We start from the raw sequence: 21801 nt of genomic DNA, 5'->3' as shown, positions 1-21801 counted from the left end.
ATATTGATTTTTTTTAAAAGGGGACCTGTCTATCTCTTTAGGTTGTGATGTCATATACAATGTCATATGCCCCTCAAAACCTTCCAAAAAGCATTTGTGGTGCTGCTCGGGATTAATGATTTGTGGTTTAGGGGGTGAGTTAGATTCGGATGTCGAAATATTTATCATATGTCCCGAGAATGCAAAGGGAGTTTTCTGCATTCTTCAATCCCTCTTATGTTTCTCCAACTTCACATTCCAGTGTTACAAGAGTAGAGGGACTCGTGCAAACGCATTCAGCCAGACTCCGATATACAAACAAGCCTTGGATATGTGCATTAGAGAAGGAAAATGTTAGAAAGAGTGTGTGTAATACAAAGAGAGATTAATGACATTGCTTCAGTCACAGCTGTTCTGTTCACTATGTGTGGGATGTGTGTTTGTGTATGAATGTGAGCGTTTATTTGTGTGCATGTGCATGAGTGTGTGTGAGTGAACAGAGCCAGCTGGACACAGTGAGTCTGGCTATGTTTTTGGCGTTTATAGTGCTGCATCTCTGAATGGCACTTTAGAGAGGTAAACTAGAGCAGTATTGCCCTGTCAGTGGCCTCTGTTTGAAAGGGCTTGTCGCGGTAGCTGTTTGGGGCCTATGAGGGCTCCATTTTGCTGAAGTGTTTAACTAGTCAGCTCAAAACTACAGCTCATGTACTGCTCTAGGTAGCAGAATTTTCTACTAATACTAACAATAATAACAGGCAGTGTCTGCTAGTAGTAGTATAGCGTTAGCTTGTTTTATAGCTTTCATAGTTTTATAGAGTTTTTGTTTTTAAAGATACACTCAGGACAGATAAATAGGTATGATTAATAGGTATGATAAAGGATTATTAGGAACACCATACTAATACTGTGTTTGACCCCCTTTGGCCTTCAGAACTGCCTTAATTCTATGTGGCATTGATTCAACAAGGTGCTGAAGCATTCTTTAGAAATGTTGGCCCATATTGATAGGATAGCATCTTTCAGTTGATGGAGATTTGTGGGATGCACATCCAGGGCACGAAGCTCCCGCTCCATCACATCCCAAAGATGCTCTATTGGGTTGAGATCTGATGACTGTGGGGGCCATTTTAGTACAGTGAACTCATTGTCATGTTCAAGAAACCAATTTGAAAAGATTCAAGCTTTGTGACATGGTGCATTATTCTGCTCGAAGTAGCCATCAGAGGATGGGTACATGGTGGTCATAAAGGGATGGACATGGTCATAAACAATGCTCAGGTAGGCCGTGGCATTTAAACAATGCCCAATTGGCACTAAGGGGCCTAAAGTGTGCCAAGAAAACATCTCCCACACCATTACACCACCACCACCATGATGTTGAAGGCATGATGAATCCATGTTCTCATTCTGTTTACACCAAATTCTGACTCTACCATCTGAATGTCTCAACAGAAATCGAGACTCATCAGACCAGGCAACATTTTTCCAGTCTTCAACTGTCCAATTTTGGTGAGCTCGTTCAAATTGTAGCCTCTTTCCTATTTGTAGTGGAGATGATTGGTACCCGGTGGGGTCTTCTGCTGTTGTAGCCCATCCGCCTCAAGGTTGTGTGTAGGGCTGTGTATCGCCAACAATTTCCCGATACGATACGTATCCCGATACAAGGGTCCCGATACGATGCGCATCACGATACAAGACTATTTTGAATTACATTTATGTTCAGAATTTAGTAACATTATTATTATAATTATCTGTTTATTGTACATTGAATAAGCAGTGTTGTAACAATTGTGTTTTTGCCATTCATTTATTAGCTTTTGGGGTAACTCATAGAAATACTTAAAATCTCAGAGTTAATATTTAACGTATGTTTTTTAAAAGCAGTTTTACAAAGATAGTGTCTTAGCCTACTCTAGGCATTATATTTGTCTCTCACGTAATTATTCTATATCTATGAATTATGTATAAACATGCAGTCAGACTTAATACTATTTAATAGAAAACAGATTATCAATGTGACAGCTATAGTTTGAAGGAGCTCTGTATCTCTTCTCTAGATGTACACTTTTCACATGCAAATATTTGTCGTGTTTCTTCTCTAATGCGTTAGTACTGTTTTATGAGAGAGCCCTTTCCAGTAGTATAGGCTAAGATATCTGCGCTTTCATACTGAACTCATTGATTTTAAATACGAGAGAGAGAAAGAGAGAGAGAGAGAGAGAGAACGCGGCTGGCAAGTTATGCAGACACGTGCGCCAGCGAGACAGAGACGCAAAGTGAAAGTAAACCCCGCTAACATTAACTAAGTTACGTACTTCGCGGGACACATGCGTCATTTTTTATATGGATCACGGATCAACAGCGATTCGTCACGTTAATTTCAAAGGTGCATCTGAATCGATACGGAAGGTGCTGTATCGATGCGCGCATCGTCAGGCGTCCATGACGATGTATCGTCGTATCGATATTTTGAACACAGCACTAGTTGTGTGTGTTGTGGCTTCACAAATGCTTTGCTGCATACCTCTGTTGTAATGAGTGGTTATTTCAGTCAAAGTTGCTCTTCTATCAGCTTGAATCAGTTGGCCCATTCTCCTCTGACCTCTAGCATCAACAAGGCATTTTTGCCCACAGGACTGCCGCATACTGGATGTTTTCTCTTTTCACACCATTCTTTGTAAACCCTAGAAATGGTTGTGCATGAAAATCCCAGTAACTGAGCAGATTGTGAAATACTCTGGCACAAACAACCATGCCACGCTCAAAATTGCTTAAATCACCGTTCTTTCCTATTCTGACATTCAGTTTGGAGTTCAGGAGATTGTCTTGACCAGGACCACACCCCTAAATGCATTGAAGCAACTGCCATGTGATTGGTTGATTAGATAGTTGCATTAATGAGAAATTGAACAGGTGTTCCTAATAATCCTTTAGGTGAGTGTATACAGTGTGAAAAGCCCTTCTGTAGTGTAGGTATTTCAGTGGACAGTTCAGGGTTTCCTACAGACTTTTATTTGTTTATTTGTGATGGGCCGGCACATTCGCCAGGGGTAACTGGTAACAAATATGCTGTCACTTTCAGTCATTTTCGGATGTGAAGCCGCGCACAAAGCCTATACTTGACCTGTCCACTTAAAAAATATGCTGTGCACACTACTATGTGAATTTATTTCTTGCACTCTCGACCACACACTCAGTGATGACATTCGCTGCGCACACCAATGGCAGAGGCGTCAAGTATAAACCAGGCATCAGAGTTACAGTGGAGCGTGGCAACTGATGCCACAGGTGTGTGTACAGGTCCTGTCATGTGAGAGGGCTGTAGTGAAGAAGTAGTGACTGCCACAAATAAATGAATGTATGGGAAAAAACTGCTGTTATAAAACTACTACACTTAGCACCATCCCCTCTCAAATATTTTAAGGGCACATATTATGCAAAATTTATTTTGAAAATATATCTGTGTTGGCAGTGTGTGAACACAACAACCCTACAATAAAAATAATCCACCTACATCTTGTTTTAATCCTCATGAACCAAAGCAGTTTCATTAGTGCTGTTTTGAGTCTCTTGTTAATGTGATGTCACACTGACAAAGCCCTGCCCACGGCTACTTACTGGCTGGTTTATTTAACTCAAAAGTTTTTAACCGAAAGTAGTAGCTCATTTGCAGTTAAAGGTACACAACAAGGGCATTTTGGACATGCTATAACTAATGATCTGTCGGGTATTTTGAGCTAAAACTTCACAGACCATTCTAGGCCCACCTGAGACTTATATTACATCTTGTAAAAATGGGCACAATATTGTTCCTTTAATATATTTGGTCACACCGTACTCATTTTCAGACAATGCTATTAAAAAAGCTTGATAAATGGGTGATTCTCACGAAAACTTGGTTTTAAAAATGTCAAGCATGAAAATGTAAAATTTACTTTTTTTTCCCAGACATTGAAAAACAAAGTCTGGAGTAAATGGGAACATTAATTTAAAAACTTTTACTTATCATTTAACACTTTTTGTAACATAATTAAAAAAATTAGTCCTAAAAAATCTCATTTCCGCAACAGTCAGAAAACATCAACACTGACATATTTTCAAAATGACATGACAAACCTGAAAGAACATAATTTGGAGATTCTGCACATGCATTTAAAATCAAAGAATTATGCTTCTATTAATTAAATTAACCTTTAATAAGCATCTGTTGCGGTAATGATAATCAAAATGTCGTGTAAGCATTCTGACAAGACAATATTTCAAATTAACTGTAAAAAAATGATCTTACCTGGTAGCCATCTTGAAGTAACTGGTCCATGTGCTTGGTCACTCAAAATCAAACTTTATTAAAATTCTGTATGTGTGCTTAAACTGTTCTCAAAAAGTGTTGCGGAGGATGAGAACATCAGGCATGGACACATCATTTTCCTAATTTTTCTTCATTATTATTATACATGAATATTCAGTAAATATTTTTTCTGTCATCTAAAGTAGTCTAGCAAAACATCCATTTATTTTTTTTCTTAATATTTTTGTGTTAATTTGATTAAATTACAACATAACGCATGTTCAAACACAGCCGGACACATTGCGGTAATGAGAATTTCAGCAGAAAATGAGATAAAATTTACAATTATAAATTCTTATGTTGAAATCACACATTGTGCAAGGTAGAACACAGTATTGTGTTAATTCTGATGCTTTTTAATGTTACTATATTACACATTTTAAAGCTAAAATCATTAGTGCCGTGGTGTTTCAATGGTTTCGTGAGAATCACCCAAATAGGCATCAGCCTAGCACTCAATTATTTTATCCTTTCTCTCATTTTTGATTTGGGGAAATGAGGTAAGTGACATTACAGGAAGTAAAAGCTCCATTGGGAGGAAAGCAGGATAAGGGGATAGTTGACAGTCTTAAATTCACACATAAAATGCTTTTTGAGCATGGCAGAAAAGGCTTAAAACTATTTTGTCGTGTATTTAATTGGTAAAAAAAACAAGTAAGGAAAAAAACAGGAAAGTGACATTTATGACTGACATTTTGAGTGGATTGTGTGTGAGTGGAGTGACTTTTATTTGAACTTACTAACTTTCACTGGAATTGATTTTAATGCTGAATATTTTATAGATATTCCAAGACCAATTTTCTTTGAAAGTCCTTCATTTGTGGGTCTCTCTTTAATATTTCTGTATATTTGGCTGTTTGGAATTCCTCCGATTTTGTAATTCAACAGAGGAGGTGTGACCTCTGACTCCTCCTGCTTCCTGCCAGGATTTTGTATAACATTCCAGGGTCCTCCTAATACTTGTTCATACAATCCCTTTCTCCTGCAGATGAGAGGGGGGTGAAAGCAGTATACTCTACTTATTTTACGTCTCTTCATCATCTATATGTTTTCTGATTTTTGTTGCTTGGGTAGATCATCTTACCGAAAGACATTTAAAATAAGAATGGATAAGAATGTTTGCTTGGAATAAATGTAAAATTCAAACACTTCAACAATCTAAACTATTTAAACACTTCCTAAAGAATAACAATGCAGAAAGTAAATTTTGGTAATTGCATATTTCCATTGTGATAACTTTTTATAAGAGTTACTGTAATTCGAAAAATAAATCATCATCTGTGTGTATTGTGTTAAAACAACCCATAATGAGAGTCAGCCCTGAGTAAAAGAATCGATCTTTGTTGTTGACAACAATTTTTGGTACACGAATTCAGGTCAGAGCTGTTTTCAGATAAATTTGTTGTCATGAACACTTATGTGTTGTGTAAATACAGTCTTTAAAGCAGCGGGGGGAGACAAATTAATATGTGAATTAATCTGTTTCACACTATGGCTATAATGCAGGTAATTTTCTACCGTTTATGGCTATTTTCTGCTTTTTCGGGTTTTCACAAATTTGGTTTCTCTGTTGTGTTGACATTGAAAAGACATAAAATACACTCGCACGTACAGAACAATAAAAGCGGCTAATCGAGTGGCTCACAATCAGCAAACGCTCACCATTGACGTTCAATAATAACCCTCACGAAACTTTAATGTGTTATAATGAAGTCCCGCCACAGTGAGCCATGTAAACAAACTTAAATTCCTTTAACCCGCGGAAATGATAAAAAAAGGCGGTCAAGTGTGTTTCTTTGAATAACACTTCACTTATAGGCATTTATCATTATAGACAATCATTTTACTCCTTCGGTATTGATTTTGATGTTCCATTGTCCCATTTTAAAATCAATCTCGTTGGCTGGAACCGAGTGTATCGGTGAGTGGTTGAAATGAAGTGCGAGCCGCAGGTAGCCAGTCACTCAACCCGTAATTACTCGCTGGAGAGCTTCACGCTCATTCTGTTCATTCTGTCGCTCAGTATGGGGTAAAGACGGAAAAGAGGATGAACGCTCAGAAAAACGCGGCATCCCGCCGAGCTTCGAACCCGGGCGCTCGTTTAGCGTTCAGGGTGCTCAGCATCCGAGTGTTTTAGCGAAGCTATTAGGCCCGGCTAATGAGGACGGCAGGAATGGACAAATACAACCTCTAATTCGATTCAAATGTCAATATGGAGGGGAGCAGCTGTTGCTGTAGTGGTCTAAAGCTCTTAAAGGATTTGATGATTTTATGACCAAATTATGTAAAATGCGAGGCATAAGCGTTGTTATAAAAAGTGCGACCGAATGAATGGTCTTTCACACAAATTCGCCGAACATTAATAGAGGCTTTTAAGTTCCTACTATATATGATTTTCATTGAAGCTACATGGTTGATGTACCATTTTGTCTAGGTATCCACCTGAGATGGTGAAATTTAGCATTAGAGTGCTTCAAAATGCCATATAAATGGATTCGGAGAGTATTTTCAAAGTTTAGTAGGCATCGTGAGATGTTCACTTATAATAATGACCACGATAACTACGGTTTCCACCAAAATACTAGTCACTTTAGGTGACCCTATTGCTCTACTTATGTGGTCTATTTTGCTTCAAAATGATCGTGCTTCTGAAGAATTGCAAAATTTTTAAACTATTGTACTATTATAAATTACAAGGGCTGCATGATATTGAAGAAAAATACAATGCAATGATGCTTTAAGTTTGTAAAATGAATATGAACACAACCACTTTTGTGTGCCAGCCTTTTTAATAAAAGTTTGGCTGTATATAAGCTTTTGAATTAAAGGATTACTCCATTTTCTTAAAGAAAATCCAAATAATTTCCTCACCACCATGTCATCCAAAATGTTGATGTCTTTCTTTGTTCAGTCAAGAAGAAATTATGTTTTTTGAGGAAAACATTCCAGGATTTTCCTCATTTTAATGCACTTTAATGGACCCCAACACTTAACACTTAACTCAACACTTAAATTTTTTTTAAACGAGTTTTAAAAGACTCTAAACGATCCCAAACGAGGCATAAGAAAAAAATGCACTTTTAAACCACAACTTCACGTCTATCTCCTGTGATGCGCCAGGGCGACCTCGCAATACGTCATCACGTCAAGAGGTCACGGAGGACGAATGCGAAACTACGCCCCAGTGTTTACAAGTGTGGAGAAAGAGGACCGTTCCGACATTGTTGGAATGATACTAATTAATGTCTTTGTGTCCGTTTATTGTCTAAAATGGTCCGCAAATGTGCGCTTCATATATGCAACACGTGACCTTTCCACGTCACCACGCAATCACGAGGTCGCGCCGGCGCTTCACAGGACCGGAGACAGACGAGAAGCCGTGGTTCAAAAGTGCATATTTTTATTGTCAAAAATGACAATCTTTTCGCTAGATAAGAACCTTATGCCTCTTTTGGGATCGTTTAGAGCCTTTTAAAACTCTGTTGAAAAAACTGTTAAGTGTTGAATTACGTGTTGGGGTCCATTGAAGTCCATTGAAGTGGGAAAAATCCTGGAATGTTTTCCTCAGGAAAGCATGGTTTCTTCTCGACTGAACAGGGAGAGACGTCGGCATTTTGGATGACATGGTGGTGAATAATTATCTGGATTTATTTAAGAAAATTGACTAATCCTTTAATAAAAGCATGCAGTTATTGCAAATATTGTTGTATACATATTTGTACCATTTTAATAACATTGATATATTTTGTGGTGCTATCATTTGTGTCATTGACTATGTTTGATTTCATTGCATTTACATTTTTCAATCTCTTTCTTTGCAGATGCAATGGCCACTCCTTCTCCAGCCAAAAGTATGGGCGACCCAGGCATCACGCCACTCTCCCCCACGCATGTACTGGTGAGCTCGACTTTTTATTGCCACCATTCATGTAAACAATTACATGAAGGGTCTGGTATGCAAATGTGGCATTCGTGGATTTTATACTTATTTACACTGAGCTGCAATTACCCACAAAAATGCAGTGGTTGACATATACTTGACAGCACGACTCTCCTTTTATTCTCCATGTCTTTGTTTATGTCCTCCTTTTTTTCTACAGAAGGACTCAGAAGAGAATGAGCCTACGAAACACCACTACGTGGTGGTGGTGGCCATCGACTTTGGGACCACCTCCAGCGGCTACGCATATGCCTTCACTAAAGAACCGGAGTGCATTCACACCATGAGGTGAGACAGAAAGGGCGGGGGGAGGAGAGAGGGTACATGTAAAAAAAAACAGAAATGAGATGCAGGCAGGCCCAGACCGAATTTAAAGACATGCTTATGTTTCAGTGCTGATTTTAAATATCGTGTTTTTTGGTTTTCAGTCCACATCTGTTAGCTTAAAGCCTTTTATATGCTAGAATACTCCGAAAAGCTGACAAAATCTGATCTAGCATATATACTCATATTTTATTAATTGATACCTTTTAAGTATGTGTTGCATATTGTTTCTGAACGTATACAGTAGAAGCTACAATAACTAATAGTATACTTTGCTTTGACCTATTAAATCTTTCAGAACAATCTGGAAAAATACATTTCAGAATAGCAACAGTACAGAGTGCAATATCTGTTAGAGATTAATATGATTGTCCAACCATTAGCATACTTAGGAGTCTCTCTATGTCAGTCAAAGTTACTGGACACTTCGATCCCTAATCGAAACCCATTAAATATATAAATCGCATTGTGTACACTACCCAGAAATGTTTGAACATTGCCTGGAGTATAGTTTGGTTTTTACGTATACACGAACGTACGCGCACAGTTGAACGCACAGCCTTGCAAACTGTAGTTTTATTGACTCGTACGTGTACACAGACATTTAACGCATGTGCATTGCGACAAAATTCAATGCATCTCCTGGGCTACATACTACATTCTCCTGTAGGCACATACACAACATATGAGTACAATGTATGCAGGGTCTTAAAAATTCGGCGGTGCGTATACTGTACGCTCGCAGTCTTCCAATGCCGAAAATTGCGTCATGCGCACTGTTCACGGACCCTCACCTACACATAATAATATACTATACTTTTGCCTTTAGTGTGTGTGTGTGTGTGTGTGTGTGTTATTGTAGTTACTGTCTATAGCCGCTTTCACTGTGCGTTCACACCAGACACCGAAGAGGCGGCAAAAACACACTATTCGCCGTAGTTGGACGCTTTAACATTTGGAGTGTACTCGCTTCATTAATTTTAGTCATTCAAGACATTCCTGCGTATATTTGCATCAAGGGAGGGGCTTATATAGCTTAAATTGAGTAAACTTACCAGATTGTTCGACCTCCTTACTTACTTTCTTCCAAACAAGATCCTTTTAATTCTGTAAAAGTACGAAGATGTCTCTTGTAGCGATAATGATAGTCCACCATTGTTGTTTTTGTTTTTCTGCCTCCGCTCACTTCCTGAAATCACGTCAATGCTAGAGCAAGCTCCTGATTGGTTATCGCGGCGTGATAATCCGCCAAAGTTCAAGATTTTTGCAACGCTCAATTCGCCTGGAACACACCATCCGCGCCACAGGATGCCTTTTCACGTCTTTGCATTGACTTAACGCGTAAATCACGTGCGCTTGCCGCCTCTTCCATGTCTTGTGTGAACACACCATTAGACCTCTTAGTCCGGCTACTAATAAAAAAAACGACTTTTGGGAGTAGGATAATTTTGACCTCCGTACTAAATTTAGGTTTAGGTCTCAGTACTAAAATCGTCCCCAGTTCCTGTGGTGCGGACATTCCAAAAAAGCAGATAGTCCCACAAATAGTTGATAAAAGGTTCACGTGGTGCAAAAGGCCTTTATGTGTTGGTGTGTTACTAGTATGTAAAGGGAAACCCACAGCTGCTCTTTGACCCAAACCTGACCTATTTTGTCATGATGTGTTTGGTCATGGCCATGTGTTTCCCAACCAGATTGGCATGTGGAAGTGTTTAAGGTCAGGATACAAATTGGGATGGGTAGAAATAGGATTTGTGAACAGTATACTGTATATATGTGGGTATAGAGGGCATCTTCACAAATGTAATACTTATAGTCTTTGGTCCATTTTAATGGTTTTGAAAGTGCTTTATAAATAAAAGTTGAGTTGAGTTGAGTTACAATCAATTTAAATAAAGATGTAAAGTTAAGAGGGGGAAACCCTGAAATTTGTAGTTTTTTTTTTTACAAAGGATGCATATTGTGTTAAAAGTTATAAAAGGTAATGAGAATAAATAAATCTGACAAAACTGCTCTCTTTCTAAAGACCTGAACACCCACTTTAAGTCCATTTTTTTTGTATTGCTGTTTAAATGCTGATACACATGTGCACACACAAATAGCCCAAAGCCTGCAAGAACATTTGAGTTGGCCAGAAAGTCCTTAAATCTTTACATAAACACAGTTCCTTGTAAAAACTCACAAATCTCTTTTATTAAATCTGTTCAGTGTCAGGGAGGAAGCTGTAAAGTATAACAATTTGCTTAAAATTTTGTGGGTCCAAAATGTATTTGAACATAAACTATTGCATATTTCTTTACAATTAATAAAACATTTTTTTTACATACTTTGTCATGAGCTGTGTATCTCTTGTTTATCAAACATTTGAGATAAACCGTGTGATTTTCTTAAAAACAAATTTCACTTTGTTTGACATTTTATGTAAGGCTGTTGTTACATTAACTGATAAATGTACACTACACATTTACAAATACATTTTGGACCACTATATATAATTGTTTATTTTGTGGCATTTGCTTTGCTCAGTACTAAGCATCTCTGACATGGAAGTAAAAGGTTATGAATATTTTAAGCCCCCTGTTTTTATGACTGTCTTTATGAGTGATGAGAATGAAGGTAGGTTGGGTTGCAGGATGTTGTAGGTTCATCTTAGGTCGGGTCTCGCAAGAGAAACAGTAGCTCTATAATCTGCCTTATTAGATTAATTTAGGTGACGTGTGTTTCCTGGTCCCATCCGACTATCACACACACTTCTGTCTTTTTATCTTACTATTTCTCTCCTGCAAACATCATCTTGTGTCACAGATCATATTTTATATAATTTGCTTATTTAAATTAATTAAAATTAATTATATTTTTTATTTATATATATATATATATATATATATATATATATATATATATATATATATATATATATATATATATATATATATATATATATATATATATATATATATATATATATATATAAAGAGTTTGGTTCCAAAACGCAATAAATCCATTTTGACAAATTTTGGTAAAAACGTGTTTTCTATACCAAGAAAGTGACAAGATGAAAACAACTATTTTCTGTTACAAACTTTCACATAGCATCTTTAGGTTATATAAACATAAAAAATTCAAATCCATAACTTGATTTTCAAAGATTTATTATAAAAACTGATTATTTTTTCCACAAAATGCAATAAATCCATGACAAGTTTTTATTCAAAATGTTATAAATCTATTGAATCAATAGCCTATATAAGTGTGCATTCATCTTTGCCATGTTATATTCATTTAGTTGACTAGTTGTACACACTAATTAAAAATATAAACATTAATGTCATTAATCAAAATACTTACTTTGTCATATTAAGAACACTCTCATTTCTGCGGTTATACTTGACGTCGCTTAACGTCTTTCACAGCGATCATCTGTAAAATGTTTTGGTCCTGCTCGATTTTCGTTGACTTTGAGTAAAATTATGTAAAGTTTTTCATAAGATCTCCTGGGGTCAATGTGTTAGCATGAGAAGCTTGATGCTGTCGGGAGAACAAGCACCCGTCTCCCGAGTGCCTCTCAGGGAAATTATTGGATGTTGATGGCTTACGTTTCTTTCCCGTCACAAAAAACCATCACAGGTTTATCAATGCAATTAAAGTATTTTTTTTTTGTTGATCACGAAGTACAAAGTAGATGAGGAAAACTAGGACTCCATGTACTCAGCGCGCCGCCATGTTTGTTTACATTGCGTGATTCTGGTGCGCTGTAGGATTTATTGCGTTCTGTAAAAAAGGGGGAGTGGCGCTTATCGCATATTGGGAAAAAAGGGAGAAAAGATGACAGAATAACAAGGCGGATATTGGATTTTGCGTAAAATTAAGAATTTACTTTTAACTACTGACCTGATATAATACTGATTTTGGCAGTAACTCATTTTTTTCAAAAATGGCGTTTATCGCGTTTTGGAACCAAACTCTTCATATATATATATATATATATATATATATATATATATATATATATATATATATATATATATATATATATATATATATATATATATATATATAAATATATAAAATATAAATATATATGCTTTTTGTTATTGTTTTGTATATAAATTTTCCTTTCAGAAGACCCTTTATATGTATATTTAATTTATAGAATTTTTTATATATTACCGTAATTATAATTAATGCTTAATTAAATAAGTATATCATTTTTAGTAAATAAAACATTTTTGTGATTTTCTTTGCTTTTTACTGATAAAAAAACTAATTATTGGATGTTTGTTTATGATTAAAGTTAATAAGTGATTTGGTTGATTTTCCTCTTTTGCTAGGCGTTGGGAGGGCGGAGACCCAGGCGTGTCCAATCAAAAGACACCAACCACCATTTTGCTGACCCCAGAAAAGAAGTTCCATAGTTTTGGTTATGCGGCTCGGGATTTCTACCACGACCTGGATCCCACTGAATCTAAACAATGGCTCTACTTGGAAAAGTTTAAAATGAAACTGCACACAACTGCTGTAAGGAAACACTTTTATTGATGTACTTTCTATTAATTTTATACAGTATAAGAATGGCCACTGATGTGATTCAGATTTTCAGAATGCATAAATATTTAGGGAATTACTGATCAAAGGACATCGTTTCCTTTTAAAATATTAATGTGTGTGATATTGTACTGTGGTATTTGTTGGACATTGGCTAGTTGCTGCTGTCAAATACTAAATTATAATCTTATTACACTATTACTTGATGGATAACAATTGAAGCCTTTCAAAAAACTAAAATGACTTTTGCTGGTCTGATTTATTAAATCTATCTATCAAATTATGTATTGACAAGCTCTTTCTCATCTGTATTTTCTTCTCCAGAATCTGTCCATCGATACAGATTTGCATGCGGCCAATGGGAAAAAGGTGAAGGCTCTTGATATATTCGCATATGCTCTGGCCTTTTTCAAGGAGCAAGCTCTTAAGGTAAATGTCCTTAACATTCACAAAACTCGCTGTATTTTTTCCAAAATCAGTTTTCTCTGTGCTTCAAAACGGCTGATTTGCTATTGGTTACAGGAGCTGAGTGACCAGGCAGGGGCGGATTTTGATAATGCTGATGTGAGATGGGTCATCACTGTACCAGCTATCTGGAAGATGCCGGCCAAGCAGTTTATGAGAGAAGCAGCATATAAGGTGTCAAACACATCCATAAGCCTGTATTGTGTGCAGAAACGTTTCTGGATACCTGTCTTTTTTAAAAATTACAATTTGTCCCTCAAACCACACATCATCAACTTTACTTTCATTTAGATTAACTTTTTAAAAATATAAAAAACATGGTTAATAGGTCAAATAGTAATTTTGATGTAACTGCTGGTGCTGTTTTCTAGTACTGCGGGCGGCAATGAGTTTTGTCATCAGGTTCTCTTAGTGTTTTCTCACTGCTATTGAAGAAAAGCTACGGTAAGGGGTGATAAGAGTTCAGCCATTACCGTAACTTCATAAGCAGAATACAGATGATAAAGGGATAGAGTTTGGTAATAAAGAGGTATTTGGATGTTTAAGATGAAAAAGAGAGAAAAGGCAAGGGCAGGGGAAAGAAAAGATCAAGTAGAGTGGAAAAGTTGAAGAAGGTGAATGGAAAAGGAAAGTTGGTATTGAAGGAGACAATGATCTCACCCATTAGATACAGTCTGCGTTTCTCCCATTCTCTTTCTCTCACACACAGACTCGCACTTAGGCTTTGCTTTTCTCTATTTTCTTTATTTGTGAGCATACTTATGTGAATATTGGTATTGTTTTGAATGCCATTGTGTGTATATATACACATACGATCTGAATATGTGCTAAATTAATAATGCTATAAGACAAGGCCAGACAGACTTTTAACTTGACAAAGCCTATATTTTTTTTCAATGCATGCACTTAATCTTTGTTCAGCGTGTCGTGAATGTGTTAGCATTTAGCCTAGCCCCATTCATTCCTTAGGATCCAAACAGGGATGCATTTAGAAGCGACCAAACACTTCCATGTTTTCCCTATTTAAAGACATATGTTACATGAGTAGTTACACAAGTAAGTATGGTGGCACAAAATAAAACGTGGCAATTTTTTTAAGTGGATAAAAAAAGAGAACTATATTGTATGGTGGAAGAGCACGTAGTTTGCAGCACTTCGACCTCAGCGCGCAGTAACATCATCACTCCTGACTACTCCCCCTCTCACTCAAACTTCCGTCAATATTACTTCACCCGAGGTTGAAGTGCTGCAAACTGACTGCTCTTCTGCCATACAATATAGTTCTCATTTTTTATTCGCTAAAAAAATCACCACGTTTGATTTTGTGCCACTATACTTACTCGTGGGCAAAAAAAATATTTTTTCGATTAATAGTTTTTTACGTGGTCGATTCAAAATCGATTCTCAAAGAGCATAATCGATTTTTTTCACCCATATTTATTTCCGCAAACATTGAACGTAAGATTAACGTTAATCTAATTACTAGTCTTCTCCACTAGATGTCACCCTCTTTTTTGACTTGCGTGATGCTACCAAGGAGCCAGAGGCTAGCCTGTCTTTCATTCATTAAGTGCTTAAAATGGTGGTTTCAGGTGCTTCATTGAGGTTGATGCCACCTTCGCATAAAAAGTCAGAGGTATGGAAGCATTTTAGATTTTGCAAGCAAGGCTACGATGATAGTGTTGTGGCTTTTAATTTCGTTTTATTAATTACCCACTTGTAAACTGCTGTTCATTGTTTATTTTTATTAATTTAGTATTTGTATTAAATCTATATTTATTGAGTTGAATCAACAATCGAGTATAAAAACTGACCCGAGAACTGGAATCGAGAATCGACATCGAATCGATTTGATAGCTTGTGAATCGAAATCGAATCGATCTGGAACATCTGAATCGATACCCAGCCCTAGTAATCACTCATGTAACAGTCTTTAAATAGAGAAAACATGGAAGTGTTTGGTAGCTTCAAAATTATTCCCTGTTTGGATCCTAAGGAATAAATGGGGCTAGGCTAAATGCTAACACATTCACGACACGCTGTACAAAGATTAAGTGCACACATTGAAAAAAGATAGGTATGTATTATTTTGTCTAAGTTGGGGTAAGAACATAGTAAAATATTGAAAACCTGTGGAGTTTTCCTTTAATAATGACAGAGGGTAAGTACTCTCACACTGAAGAGAGAGAGAAAGATTGGATTAGCAGGGTGTGTCCTTGACTTTTCTCATCTCAATCCAAAGCAAAGAAAAGAATACAGAGATGAGGAGAGAAAAAGCAAGTGAGCTTGACAGATACATATCAAGAGAAAATGGGAAAAACAGGAGGTCTGCAACACCTGATATGTGGGTTGGAATTCCTGCAAAGCTTGCCTCAGAAGTGTAAAGCTTGCCTCAGATGTGTGTGTGTGTGTGTGTGTGTGTGTGTGTGTGTGTGTGTGTGTGTGTGTGTGTGTGTGTGTGTGTGTGTGTGTGTGTGTGTAATGACTCAGCTCTTCAGCTGCAGAATTTGGAGAGAGAGGGGAGAGAGAATAGAGATAATACTGCATTCTCTCCTCTCTTCTTCCTGCATCTTATTTCTCTCACAGTCACATAACTCACTGAATCCTGCAGCGCTTTCAGAGCAAACAGTGCATGTCTGATCTGCCTGTGGCTTAAAGGGATCATGACATACTCCTTTTTATTATTTCATTATGTTCTCTGAGGTGTACTTTTAATATTACTAAAGTTTGTTTGCCAAAAACTAGGGTTGGGCCTATAGACGATGCTATCACCGAATTTAAGTAATGACACTATATTGCGCAATGCAATGCATGCTTTAAATTTCTGGGCTGTAACTTCAAATAATTCATATTTTAGGTTATATATCGTTCTAATTAAGTAATACTAACATAATGAAATTGGTTCCGATCACAATATAATTACATTACAGTTCAGTAAAGTGCGTGACCGGGTGTCAGACTTGCGTATATGGCCATATATTTGTCTTCTGTCTGCTCCAAGATGAAGCTATTCATCTGTAGACTGTGCAACTGGCTTCAATTGCTGATAAACGCTTCCAGGACTCTTATGACCTGCGATAGCAGGCCACAGTTTTTTTTCTGAGCAAATACCCGCTTGATGGCTTGAACCATTCCAGAATTCTCTCATTTGCTGTTTGGAGCCTCGAATTATAAACAACACAAATTATTTTTTAAAGGGACTGTAAGTAGGATTTTAAGTGTTTTATTAATCAAAATCAATGTTTTTATTCGTAAATATGTCCTCATTGGTGTCAAATGACCTCTGCCAAAGATCTGACTTTTCTTTGTAAGCTTAGAATTTCTTCTCTTTACTTAGATTAAACGGGTAAGTCCAAGGAGGCTTCCATGTCATTCCGCCATGCTGATAAACTATAATAGCAGAGAGGGACAAAAAGCACTAGCCTACCAACGCGTTTCCACAATGCGTTTTCATTCAGAACACATAAACCAGCTGAAACGCACAAGGAGATCAGTGATTACATAACGGCTACCGTGGTTGCAGCACACATTTGGAAAAGCGAGGCGCTAGAAAGCACTATTCGTTTGAATGCAAAATACAATTTCACCACTAGATGAGGTAAATCCTACTTACTGTCCCTTTAAAATAAAGTTAAGAATCCACTAATCAATTTTTTTTACAAAATCAAAACAAATAACAACTTTAGGCTAATCATATTTTCGTTTCTATACACACATAAAAAAATTAGGAATAAGAATAATGACTATGACATATCTAATTGATTTCATAATTATTATTCTTATTCCCCATTTTTAATTTGTGCATAGAAACCATACTATTAAAAAGTAACATTCTCAATTTCCGATAGATATTTTCGTCTTCATCTCATCAGCCATTTCAATTTTGGCATGCTTTGCAGCAGCTGACCACTATCATTTGAGTAAATGTGAATGTTGCCACCCAAACTTTGGTGCACACTAAACAAGCGAAAAGGTTGGTCTCAGTCCGCTTCCAAACTAACTCTGGTACGGTTTGACTGTTATATGAATGCACTTGGACCAGACACAGCACAACGAACCAAAATCAGCATGTGATATCACAAGACGCAACCCTGATAATGACGTGTTGTAAACAGCAGGATGAGCGGTGTATGCAAAAACAAAATGAGGGCATACGTTGAGCGACGAAGAGGTAAAGAGCCTTAAATACATTTGGTCCATTGAGCATATGCTGGAAAAAATGCACAAAATGCTTAAGGTTTTTTTATGTTTAGTAGGGGAGTGCGAGGCACAACCCGACACTTTTTGGTTTTGGCTCAATCATTAAAAAAAATGTTGAGTTTGATTAATTATATTTTTACACAAGCAACAAACACATATCTGCTACAAATAACAATTTGAATTTTGTTTCTATTACTTATCATTCTTGGACAATTACACCAAACGTGAAAGAAGTGCAAATGTTACAATTTACCCCATAGGTGGGGTTAATTGTAACAGGCAGGGGGTTAGTTGTAAGACTTGCTTAAAATTATTTTTACAGGCAAATATTTCAATACTATTTTGTCTATATACTTGAAGTGGATATTGTTTATATGATAGACGGGTATCTACACTATTCATCCCTCCTCTAGCAATAGTTCAATTATAAATGGATACAAACGTCTAGATATGTGAAAGAAACAGCATATTTCATTATGATTTTAATCTTTGACATGACCTTATTCAATCAATAATTAAGATATGAACAAAAATATATTTTGACACATAAGTTTTGATAAGACTGGCACATTTATTTTGAATGAACACGTTTACTCCAGCATGCAGCATTGTTGTTGCAGATGATCGGAGTTCCGTCACATAAAATTTGTCATCAAAGCCGACCAATCAGGTGGTGACCTTATCCTTTATCTTTAGGTTCCCTAATAAATGCCAGTGTGAGCACCTAACAAACCAGGACTTTTTTCGGTTGTCAAAAAGAACCAAAACCATATTACAGACATGCAAAACAACCGAACAAGTATTACTTAACCTAACCCTAACTCATTAAATTGAATGTTTTCCTGATCATCCATCACGATGTCTCACTGTAGACATCACCCAACCCTACGAAAAACAAACTAATTTGAGTAATTTATGACCTTTCCACCCTGTTTTTCATTCTCTGATTGAAACGTTCTGATTTATGTCTTCCCTTTAAGAGCGTTCAGCCTGGCTTAATGTACCACCCACTTTATGATTGACAGGCTACATATGCTGCGGACATATAAACTAATGTTGTTCTAACTTTGCCGCTATTTTGATGTCTCTTCTTTTTAATATTTGATTCATTTCTAATTTTCTTCTCATCTGTGCTCATCTAGGCTGGTCTAGTTTATCGTGACAACCCAGATCAGCTGATCATTGCTCTGGAACCCGAGGCAGCCTCCATTTACTGCCGCAAGCTCCGCCTCCACCAAATGGTTGATTTGGACTCCAAAACAGCTCTGAACGGTTATAACCCAACAGAGAATGTTGGGGCAGGAATGGCCCAGGGTAAGCCACACCCACCTCTATTATCATATTACAGACATGCATGTGCACCACAGACATTCTGCTATGATGATAAACTAAATGATGCTATGATGCTTGTTTTCTTATGATTATGCTACACACATATTTGTGGGAGGTGTTTAAGGATCATGTTGCCCATTTGTGCAGCTGTGTGTGCTTTGAGTTGAATTCCTTGTCTCTCAGTTTCATGGTTGTTTTTTATTTTATTTTAATTTATACTGCAAGTTTGTGTAAAAATGTCTTTGTTATCAAGATAGAACTGAACTTTAGCCGCAGAGAGAACTTTAAACGGACATTAGTTATAGCTGTTATACTAAAGCCTATGTATTATGTATGTATGTATTACATATTAGATTTAATATTCAGACATCCACATAGAAAATCCTTAAATAGGTGTGATTAGTGCTAAACTTGATATGCAGGCAGTGTTCTTGAAGGGTTAAAATCAATGAAAGAAAACGAAAAGGTGGTGATGCATGCAGAAGAACCAAGAAGGACTAATTTTAAGTCATGTACTAAGTTGTGGCTTTGTTTGGTTACTCATGCATGTGTCTGCACATAAAACACTACAATGCATGAACATGCATCCCACTAAAGGTGTCTACATTAACTCATGTCTGTGATTTTAAGTGATTGGCACTTGCCTAAGCAGTATATATAAATATTAAATACATCTGTTTACTGAAGATTGTTATTTACCCATGATTGTGAAATTAACATCAGCTGTTACTGTTTATCAAGACATATGCCCTAATGTTGTGTGATGCACTGATGTTGTATCTTACCAATTAACAACACATGCTAAAGTTACATTGCATCAGATTCAGATTTTTTATATAGAGACAATACAAAGCATAGTGCATAATTTTCTGTATTTCTTATCCACCCACTGATGCCTGCCTCTATTTAGGGAGCACAAAATCACAAACCCACCCCTCCATCCCCTTGGATTCATGCCAGTTCACTTACATTGCCCTGCTCATGTTCTTAATTCAGAATGCCAGTAATGCACATGCACTGTACATTTAAATATGTTTTGAAATGAGCAGATATATGGATTTTTCAATTACCCAATCTTAACACCATGAAAAGTCATTTTCATGTCCATTCAGAAGGTAATAGTAATTTGCTGAATGACGAAGCCAGCATGAGAAACAGCTTTTGCAAAAGTCTTTATTTCTTTCTGCTGAAATCCATGCATGCATTAGGTCCATGCATCACATACCTTTGGTAGAAAAGCATCTTTAATGACAAAAATGTTTCTTGATCTATTCAAAAAAAGTCATTTGAAAAAAATAATTGGTTTAAGGAATACTTCATGTAATATTGCCGAAATTTTAGGGAAAAAAAGTCAAAAACGCTAATCCTAATGATGAAAGAATGCACAGGCTTGAATCGGTCAAAATAAACCCCATTCACACAGACCTTTGGTCCCAGAAAATACCCGTAAAATTGCCAGACAAACGTCTGTGTGAACACAAACTCGTCCCGTTAATCTTCTGAGATCGTTGCCGGAAAGAGGACCTAGTCAGATACACGGATAACCCTCTGTGTGAACAAGAAGCCGAAAGAATGCCGTAAAGGGCGTGTCGTAGTGAGGACGGGCGCATCATCACAACAAAAGTTATGGTTCAGCTCTTTAAAATGAGAGATAACATGGATATAAACATTCACCACAAGAAATGTTGCAAACTATATTGATGCAGTTATCAGGAAATGATAAATGAGACGCATAAACAATGACGCACGTGCCGTAGTGTGGACGCGCATGTCAAGCCAACATGAAGTTGGTTCAACTCTTTAAAATGAGGCATTTACAACATTCACGACGAGAAATGTTAGCAAACTGGACTGAAGCAGATATCAGGTAAGTTAGCTCGTTACTTACTGCGTTGAAACGGAGATCATTCAGCAGCATAAAAGAATATTGCGTCACGTGCTCATTTGAACTATAATAAACGAAAATACCCGCGCGTCATCCCAACAAGATTTATCGTTCAGCTCCTCAAAATGCGGGTTTTAAATGCATATAAACAATCACGATGAGAATGTCTGAAAACTGTATTAAAGCAGATCAGGGAGCTCGTTAAATATCCACTCTGAAGCTGAGATCATTTAACAGCATTAGAACGGCGCGTCACGCGCTCCTTTATAATCTTATCATAAACAAAAATGCACAGGAGTGGTTCTTGGAGAGAGAAATAATATATAATATCCAAACTTCAGAGGCTGCGTAGAAGAGAGGGCGGGACTTTCAATAGGTCACGTGTCTTTCCGGGACCATCAGATGCCGGGTAATCATGGCAGTGTGAATGAATAAAAAATATAAGGATCACGGAAAAATCCCAGATGCCTTTCCCGTGTATTTTACGGAATGTCTGTGTGAAAAAGGGCTATACAGTGTGAATGTGTGCTTTTGGGGAGTAGGTGTTGGGGGTACAATTGCGCTAGGACACGGTTTGGTTGGGTTAGGTAGTGTATATGCTAGAGGAAGAGAGAACAACGTTAAAGAGGAGATTTTTTATATATACATCAGACCTTCCAGAAAAATAGTTTTTTGTGATTGTTGCGGGCAAAAATCCTTGATCTTGCGGCACATTTTTTTTTTAAATGCGATGGAATATGCGGGATATTTATGCAATTTTATGCGATGAAATTGCGGGAACTT

At 36.9% G+C, this 21801-nt stretch overlaps 1 protein-coding gene across 4 annotated transcripts in view; it reads left to right on the top strand.

Annotated features, from left to right (window-relative positions):
* The window catches only part of hspa12a (heat shock protein 12A), a 59201-nt gene that overhangs the window by 23560 nt on the left and 13840 nt on the right, over positions 1 to 21801 (top strand). For all 4 annotated transcript variants that reach the window (XM_055172243.2, XM_055172240.2, XM_055172242.2 and 1 more), the window contains exons 2-7: positions 8149 to 8225; positions 8428 to 8555; positions 12923 to 13109; positions 13461 to 13565; positions 13659 to 13775; positions 18944 to 19115. In XM_055172243.2, coding sequence (XP_055028218.1) covers positions 8149 to 8225; positions 8428 to 8555; positions 12923 to 13109; positions 13461 to 13565; positions 13659 to 13775; positions 18944 to 19115 — 786 coding nt within the window. The remainder of the gene's footprint in view (positions 1 to 8148; positions 8226 to 8427; positions 8556 to 12922; positions 13110 to 13460; positions 13566 to 13658; positions 13776 to 18943; positions 19116 to 21801) is intronic.

This window comes from Misgurnus anguillicaudatus, chromosome 7 (assembly GCF_027580225.2).
Source record: "Misgurnus anguillicaudatus chromosome 7, ASM2758022v2, whole genome shotgun sequence".
Taxonomy (NCBI): Eukaryota; Metazoa; Chordata; class Actinopteri; order Cypriniformes; family Cobitidae; genus Misgurnus; species Misgurnus anguillicaudatus.
The sequence above is the reverse complement of the archived record's forward strand: the minus strand, read 5'-3'. Positions and strand labels throughout refer to the sequence as shown.